The following is a 9341-nucleotide window of genomic DNA, read 5'->3' as shown; positions in this document are numbered from 1 at the left end:
TGCACTGGTATATATTTGGATGCAACATTATTACCTACAGTAGGAATAGTTAACAGAAGGGCCAGCAAAACATAAACTGTAGATCCTTTCAGTGCTAATCCCCATGTTTATTGGCTGTTTATCTTCTATTCAACTGCAGGCTTAGGGCGCGAACCTAATTGGTATTTTGAATAAGTAAAGGACATTCTCAGAACGCGCGAAATGTGTAGAATTAATGGCTAATCGGGTTCATTCGTTAATTTCTAAATTCTCATGCAGTTTCTATTGACTGCCTCCAGCTTGACGACTCTATCGAATGCGAGCCTCCGGCGCTAGGACCTCGCGGAACCTGATGGACAAAAAAAAGTGAAAGTCAGAAGCGATTCCTGCTCGACAGGCTGGAGTGTTGGCTATTTGTGGATGTCCAAGTAACGGCAGGGAATTGTTTCCAACTACACGGTTTACGGTAAATCTACATTTGACCGATTTGTCCAGCTAACTGGGACAATTCAGCAGGAAAGGGCTGGAACAGAGAAGTCCTGATGGTGAACCAGAAAGAAGGGCAGAGGAACACAGAGAGTATTAAAACGTCGAAAGCGAAAAGAGAGATACAGTAATGAATTAAAGACGTGAAATGGAGAACACTAACTTCAGAAACTAAAGGAGAGAGGGAGGGGGTGGGGAAGCAATACAGTAGTAGGAAATAGCAATTCACTGGAGGGAGCCTAAAATGTAGAAACCGAGAGAGGGGAGGGGAGGGGGCAGGGGAACAGTGAGAACATCACAAAACTAAAGTAGAGCCGGCGAAGAGAAGAGTAAGGGACCCGAATCAGAGGGCACCGAGAGAAAGAGAAGAAAAGTGGTCAAAACTAGAAAGAATTTGGGAGCATTTTTCTGGATGGAGAGTATGTAGGAAAATACTGAAACATGGGAATAATTTCATAGAAACACTGCAATGTTAACAGGGAAAATTATAATTATGTAGGAATTGGAGATTGCAATAATATAGACCTGGAAGTTATATAATGACTTGCATTTTTCTTTTTCAAATGAACAGAATTTAACCAGAAGAATAATAGCGGAATATATTAAATAACAGGAGAAGTGAAGAACTCTTGACAGAAATGGTTGAGTTTACTGAAGAGGATCTGGACTTTTACCTTCTGAATCAGGTTGGTGTGAGTTGGAATGCAGTGAAGTCAACGTCAGGGAGGGTGATGATTGTTCATGTTAAAGAGGAACATTTGTTAATAATCAGAATGGCTAAATTAGTTTCGGAGTTTTTATTGTTAATGATGGATTTATGACTATTGCCTTTTCATCCTCCGCATGGTAGCACAGTGGTTAGCACAATTGCTTCACAGCTCCAGGGTCCCAGGTTTGATTCCCGGCTTGGATCACTGTCTGTACGGAGTCTGCACATTCTCCCCATGTGTACGTGGGTTTCCTCCGGGTGCTCCGGTTTCCTCCCACAGTTCAAAGATGTGGCCATGCTAAATTGTCCTTTGTGTTCAAAATTGCCCTTAGTGTGGTGGGGTTACTGGGTGATGGGGTGGAGGTGTGGACCTTGGGTAGGGTGCTCTTTCCAAGAGCCAGTGCAGACTCAATGGGCCGAATGGCCTCCTTCTGGACTGTACATTCTATGAATCTATGATACTTATTTGGTTTTGACTGCATCTTTGGCAGTGTTTCCTTCAACTCCTTTCCTTCTTTTACTTGTTTTACTTTATTTTCTACTGTAAATTTACAGCCTTGTGGGATTTATCTTCTATCGCTGCAATTTGCAGTTATGGAGTGCCTTAATCAGTGTAAAAGGCCCCATGTGAAACCTCACCAGTGTAATCAGGCCATAACTAATACCAAGCTTTTAAAATCGGGTCATCAAAAGCTTGGCCAAGAAAGAGAGTTTTAAGCAGCATCGTAAAGTTGGAGAGAAAGGCAGAGGGGTTTAGGAAGGACATTTCAGAGCTGACAGGCTGACCATAACAGTGAGGTGAAGGAAATGGCGATTACACAAGTGGCCACAGTTGGAGGAATGCAATGTTTGTGGAGTGTTGTGGGGCTGGAAGAGAACAGGAGGGGTGATGTCATGTGATTTGAACAGGGGTCTGATGATTTAAGATCTGGTGGACTGGTAGCCAATGTAGGTCAGACCGCTCGGGTGATTTGGAGAACATTAGAACCTGGGCGACAGAGTTTATGATGAGCATTACGTGTGTGAGGGGTAGAAGATGGGGTGCTGCCCATGAGCGCCCAGTCTGAAGCTAACAACCCACACAAGAGTTTTATTGATATTCTGGTAGAAGGAGGTGCTCGCCTTGATGCAGAGGATGTCGGCTCAGGATCTTAATGCAGGGTTATCTAGGATGCTGAGGTTGCAAACAGTAAGATTAAGTTTGTGGCGAGGGAGAGGAATGGAATGGGTCGCTAGGGACTGGAGTTTGTGGCAGGGAACAAATTTGATGGTTTTGATCTTCTCCATGTTTAGTGGATACAAGTTTCAGCTCCATCCAATACTGGGTGTTGAAGGAAAACGTCAAATCTCTTTGCAGTGAGGTAGAACACCAGTATGGACTGGTTGGCCATTTGTAATTGGAAAAGGAGACAGCTTTTCCACTCAGCTGGAGCAGAGGTATGGTGTGCTGACAGAATCAGTGATTGCAGACCTGTCAATGAGGATGAGGAGGGTTAGTGCAGCGTGGTCACCAAAGGGTGAAATTTGTGACTTTGATTAGGGTCAGTTCAGCACTGTGACAGGAGTGAAAACCTGATCGGACAAGTTCAAACTTGAAGTCACAGGAAGATAGCCACTGATGAGAAATTAAGTCTGACTGCTTAGACTCGTATGTGTGAAGAAAACCCTCATTTAGGTGAGGTGCCAATAGGTGACTAGACCCTTTGGAACTGAGTACTTCAATGTCTTCAAAAATAGAAGGGGAACATTTGTTGAAGAAAAGAAAGAACGCCCGTGTAATATTCTGCCATGTTTTCTCTAGTTTAATAATCTTGAAAACAAAAAAAATAAATGGCCTTTTTAGCTTGTCCTCCACATTAATCCTTAATAATATTGCTATCCCATACACATTCTCGGTAGCAAGTGTCAGCTGCCTTGGCTCCACCCTCTGGACCTTGCTTCCTATATCTTGCCAGCCTGGTCCCTGTCATCCACTTTCAAAGTTTCCTCATTTAATTCTTCAACTTTTTTCACCTTTTGTGAATTTGGATTATTTAACCTCGTTAGCTGTGCTATTGATGTGGAAACGCTCCACGTAAAGACAGGCCTTGGAATAACACACAGAACACTGTGTCAGGGACAGTGGTTTAAATATTAGTCAAGGCTGATATTGTGTGCATTACTGATTTTATACCATTTCTCGCTAGTACAGAGCTTGAATATGGCTAAAAAGAGAGATGTTGCTGAAGCTTTTCATCTTGCACCTGGCAAGCTCATAAATGTCATTTCAAATGATCACAGCACTTTGTACTACAGGAGAAATGGAGGCTAATTGGTTAAGGAATTGCAATGGAGAAAAGAATGGGGAAACTATGTGCACCCCAAGTTCCTGAGGAATCAAAAAATGAATGCAAGACAAAAGCCTTCGGACAATGTCTCTGTCTCTCTCACTCTGTAGGATTACTGACTTGTTGGATACCTCACTAATGGAACTACCTCTACTTTTGTCACTCCCTATTGGCTGACCATAAAGTTCAGAGTAGCATTGGAATGAGCTGTGAAGATTACCACAGAACAGGGAGTGGAGGCTGCAAAGAATGATAAAAGAAAAAGTTTTTATCACTTTTGCACATTGATAATTGAACGCAAGTAAGATCTCATGTCTTGTTGAATGGGAACTCTGTGATGCACTATCAATTACTACGAGATGAGAGTAGAGAATAATAGAGGCTTTATTAAGCAGAGATGCGTGGCCTCCTGCAGCTGCTACCAGAATGGGAGCAGCTCTGGTGTGCACACACATTTATACTCCGCCTACTGGGCGGAGCCAGCAGGCAGGGATTTACCCCGTACCTCTAGTACAGGAGCCTTACCGTACTACATCTACTATATGGTTACTACATCTACAAACAGTGGTAACTACCACACTCTGCTAAAGCTCACTTAATCTAAAATAACTAATAATTCCATTGTTATCTCATTATTTGATGCCATCCCAGTTCAATAGCTTTACGACTTGGAGCTTGCTCAATAGTGGATGATTGCAAATAAAAAACCAAATTAAACATGCGAATACCCAAAAATGAGGTAGATTTTTGTCTTCAGTAATCCAGGGGATTAATGGAATGAAAATCAGGCTGACAATTTGCTAAGGTATTGCCTAGACCGCATAGAAATTCTACCCCTTGTCTCTAGCTGTCTGCCAGGCTTAAAAGACTTGGATGAGTTAACAGTTTTCGGCTTAATGTTGATAAAATCATTGAATCTTCACATTGTCCAATTTCTGTAGTAAAAGCAAACTGCTGCAGATGTTGCAAATCTGAAATAAAAACAGGGAGTGCTGGGGAAACGCGGCAGGTCTCAGAAGGTCACAGAAGTTGCCAGACCTGCTGAGTTTATCTGGAATTTCTGTTATTTCCAATATCTGTAATGTTTCTCGAGCCAGCTGTCCTACTGTGGACATAAACTTTTATATGATATATTATTGCAGGTGATGTTATCCAACCTACATCCTGCACACTTCTAGTCCTGTCCCCAGCAATTCCAAATGTTCCAGGTGTCAAATCCCCCGCTGTAGCTTACTTTAGTGAACTCCCCTATGTTAACTGTGGCAGGGTGGGTTTTCACCAGGCGCTCCAGATTCCTCCCACTCTGGTTTCCTCCCACCAGTCCTGAAAGATGTGCTTGTTGGGTGAATTAGACATTCTGAATTCTCCTTCAGTGTACCCAAACAGGTGCCGAGTGTGGCGACTAGGGGCTTTTCACAGTAACTTCATTGCAGTGTTAATGTCAGCCTACTTGTGACAGTAATAAAGATTATTATGAGGAAAAGATACTTCACTCCAGGAATGATTCCCCTGACAAACAGGGATGTGCTATGTTAAAACAAACTATTATTAACACAGCATTAAACTACAGTAACATCACAGAAAATAGCTTACATTTAGCTGTTAAAACTATTATTAACAATAAAGGGAAACACTTTAACTTCTAACTGATACCTTCTCCATCTCCAGACAAGTGGAACCCATCACGGTCAAAGACCATTTGTAAATACAGTTAGCAAACAGAGATACTTGTACACTTGAATAAAGGTTTCTTTGAAATATTGCTTGAAGAGAGAGAGAGATCCTGTCATGAAACAGCCTGCAGATCATTCTGTGTCAGACTGCATGCTTAACCTGACAGCCTTTTTTGCAAAAGCTGCTGTTCAGCTCAAAAGCTCCCAGTAAAACCAAAAACTAAACTGCCTGCTACAGACCTGGCTCCTCCCATGAATTACATTTCTATCCCACTAACTGGGTTATGACCATCTTACCAAGGCTAACCACAACCCCTCAATTATCTAAACCCCAGGGAACCTTCTTTCAATAAACAAATATAGGGTAAACAATATGCATGGCTGGAATTAATGACAATCTCACTTTTACAACATCTTAATTTCACCTTCTGCAGCCACAGTGTCTGGAAGCCTTAATCTAGATTATTTGACAATATTACTGCAACAGATATACATACCTGAAATTGGGCATTTTAAAACATTCTAGCAACTGATAGAAAATACAAACTATATCCCAATTTCTTGCATTCATCACACCTATCCTGCATCCCCACAAACACCACCTTAGCTGGAAATGTCAGCCTTTCCAATAATTATTTTCTTATTTTTTGCCTTTTGATGTTGTTCCATTGCCAAAAAGGAGGAAGACTGTCAGGGGTACACTGGATGGGATAACGCTTTGATTTTTGTTTCTCTTCCTGTTTGTGGTAGAAAGGCCCCCTTTGTGGTATGGAGCTCAAAGATTGCCCACAGTTAGTTCAAAGATATGACCAGGATAGTAATTTAGAGCATGGAGAATTATACATTGTTGAGGTGAGGTTGGCGATTAAACCTAATGTTAGGGCAGAGCACAAATTTAAATGTACATCTGACCTATTAAATGCTAGATTTAATTTGAGAATGTTTGTGTGTAGGGGGCAGAGTGGCGCAGAGGAAGAGTGCTGGGCCCATAACCCAATGGTCGATGGATTGAAACCATTCTCTGCTATCTACCTTTTCCATTAAAGCAAAAAAAAATATTCAGCTGCTCCCCACAAATATATCTCATATTTCTGTGGGAGGCACGGTGGCACAGTGGTTAGCAATGCTGCCTCATGGCACCAAGATCCCGGGATCGATCCCGGCTGTGGGTCACTGTCCGTGTAAAGTTTGTACATTCTCCCCGTGACTGCGTGGGTTTTACCTCCACAACCCAAAAGATGTGCAGGGTAGGTGGATTGGCCATGCTAAATTGCCCCTTAATTGGAAAAACAATTGGATGCTCTGAATTTATTTTAAAATAAGAGAATGTTTGTGTAAAATGGAAAATGCTTCCAGTAACTTCCCTACTGTCCCTTCACTGAGTAAGGTTTGTGTTTGCACTTGTCCTGTGGTACTGTAATAAACATTAGAGCTAACAGCCTGGCATCACCCGTCAGCAGGTTAAAAGGAACAACTGACTGAAGCCAAGTGACTCATGGGATCATAGTCAATTGATGCCCAGAATATGCGCACTCGTATACTGTAACTCTGCTATGTGATATCTTGCTCAAAAGAGAGCTAGAATTCTCTGAACAAATTTCTTTGTCAGGTGGATCTGCGTCGTCGGGAAGTTTCAAAGACTGAAGGAGAGGTTTATGCCATTGTTCAGGAACTGACTTCTGCGATCAGCACAGAGGATAGTCGCTTTCAGCCCATTTCTCATTCTGGAATTAACAACGAAAACATCAAGGTAATATCTAGATTAGAATCTCTGCTAACCTAACCTAATCTTTCTGAATCCCAGGGAAGTTCAATCCATGAACAATCTTTGCATGCAATTACTGAAGTGATAAGTCTACTTGCAAAATTCTGTTTAAATTTTCTTTTTGTTACTTTGAAGAATAGTTGTGGTATAAACAAGATTATTCTTTATCACAGTGACGTCAGTATGAAACGTGGTGGGAAAATGACTATTCAGCTAATTGGCTTTCGGAAACCGTGGCGGAATTCTCTTTTTGGGGAAAAAAAAATGTGACCTCCAGGTTGGAAACGAGGTGAGATTCCACCAGTGGATTGGCACAATCCCGATTACAAACCACCCACACTTCAAATGTTTTTGGAACCGGGGTGATTCGCGCTATGGGATCCGAAGAAGCAGCAAGGCTAGTTCCTCTGTGGCCAGGGTACCATTTTTAAAGGGCTCCCCAATCTCGGAATAACACTACAGGCTTTGCCCCCCTGGCAATGCCAAACTGCTGCCTGGCCACCTGGGAGCGACAAAGTCCTCCAAGACACCCCAGCGTGGTCGTCATGGCTATCCAGAGAATTCAACAGTGGCTGCGAGCAGATCCTCATTGAGGAACCCTTGGACTTCAAAGTCTGAGTGGTGCCAGCTACTACTATAGTGGAACAAGGTCCCCCAGTGCAGGCATGCTGTTCGGGCATCGGAGGTTGAAAAAGAGCCACTATGAAAAAATGCTCTCCCTGCACACCTTCTCTTTCAAACACTTCATAGTGGGAAAACAAAACACTCAAGACATGAGTGTCTTGAAGAGAGGAAGCATCTCCGAGTTAATGGACTGTGAAGTGCTATAAAAACAAGCAACACCAGCCTCCTTTTGAGATAGCCTTCAGCTGTCAATCAATAGACACACAAATTAATGGAGTGTAAAATAAATGCAAACAACCAAGTACAAAGGGAAAACTTCAATGGGGAGTGTAATGTTTCTCCAAGAAACCAGCTGCAAAATGGCTCTTGTCCTATGAGAGGATTTTAGGACATTCATGGTGAAGCTGTGCTTTACCCTGTTATGGGGTGTGAAACAGGATAGAAAGCAGGCTTCAAGATTTCACAGACCCAAAGAGCCCTCCTAAACCCCCAGCTCCCTTGAATGACCGCTGGAGAATCTCCTCCAATATAACTTTGAAATAAGGATGTAATGGAATCATTAGCATGTGCACCCTATTTCATTCTGATGGTAGAATACTTGTCACCCAATTTGAAGCTGTGACCAGCCAATGACTGGAACAGGACTAATGTCATTTGGAGGGGATTTTAGTATATCTTGGACTGATTGTTCAGTGGTTTGACCCAGGAAAACACTTCATCGTGGAGCAAGCGGAAAAACAGGACTGGTCTTCTGCACAATCAATGGTTCTTTACTGATCATGGGGAGTCATTACAATGTGTCAAAAGTCCTTCCTGTTTATTTCCTTTTGTAATTTTATTATTTTGGTCCATGGGCCCATGATCGAATCGAATGTATCTTTAATCAGAAGACTCCAGGTTGAAGCAGCCTGCTTATCAGGACACTGTTCCCAGAATTTGATTTGAAGAAGAGAGGCCAGACTCCTCAGCACTGAGTGGATCTAAGAAACTAGGTTTGGAGAGAGTCTGATCGATTGGTTGGCCATTGGCTTGGCTAGGGACTGTGTTCTGCCCAACAGCAGTCAGTGATTGATTGGTTCCTGCGTGACGCTTTCTGAGAGAACTGGGCAGAGACGTTCAGACTTTGGAAGTGAAAGGAACGTTTGCCCGCTCGCTCTCCCTCCTCCCTTGTTTGCTGAAGTTAAATTGCTGTATTGTTCTGAAAGCAGTGAGTGCCTGGCACATCCTTTTTTGGTGAACCTGGAATATTGCTGTGTCTGCGGATAAAGTAGACAACCTTGTCAGAGAAAACCACCTCCAGATTATAAGGAAGAATCAAAATGAAAATGGGACTGCAGAAATACACCAACTAGAAGTCATCCCAGAGCATCAAAGATCCTGAACCTTTTAATTTTATTATTTTCTTTCCCTTTCATTCACCCTTTCCCTTCTCTGTGCCTTTGTTTAATTATAATACTGTACATTATAAAAGGTCACTTGTGTTAAAGTTACAAACCTGGTGACTGCCGTTTATTGGGCTCAACCAAGTGCCTCTGATGTTTTGCGACTCTGGGTCACGTGGGGCTAGAATTAACTGTGCACTAGCCCAGGGTGTTGTGACAAATGATTGTGGAGAAGGAATGGGTTTTGCATGTACCACTGAAGAAAGAAGTTTGTTAAAAGGTAATTTTCTGGAAAAGGAATCCAAATAGATTGATTTAAATGGACAATGAAATGTTCCGAGAAATAGGGATGTTCTTCTGTATATTGGATCCCCGTGTAGCACTTGAAATTGTCCA

General features: G+C 42.4%; 1 protein-coding gene across 4 annotated transcripts in view; it reads left to right on the top strand.

Moving 5' to 3' along the window:
* The first annotated feature begins 287 nt into the window (after positions 1-287).
* Positions 288-9341, top strand: part of mab21l3 (mab-21-like 3) — a 73418-nt gene continuing 64364 nt past the window's right edge. For 2 of the 4 annotated variants that reach the window (XM_038802032.1, XM_038802029.1), the window contains exons 1-3: positions 288-445; positions 1037-1151; positions 6784-6924. In XM_038802032.1, the coding sequence (XP_038657960.1) occupies positions 1104-1151; positions 6784-6924 (189 nt within the window). In that variant the 5' untranslated portion in view covers positions 288-445; positions 1037-1103. The other 2 variants (XM_038802030.1, XM_038802031.1) reach the window with 2 other exon arrangements.

The sequence above is a fragment of the Scyliorhinus canicula genome, chromosome 7 (assembly GCF_902713615.1).
Source record: "Scyliorhinus canicula chromosome 7, sScyCan1.1, whole genome shotgun sequence".
Taxonomy (NCBI): Eukaryota; Metazoa; Chordata; class Chondrichthyes; order Carcharhiniformes; family Scyliorhinidae; genus Scyliorhinus; species Scyliorhinus canicula.
Note: the sequence above shows the minus strand (reverse complement) of the source record. Positions and strands in the feature narration are given on the sequence as shown.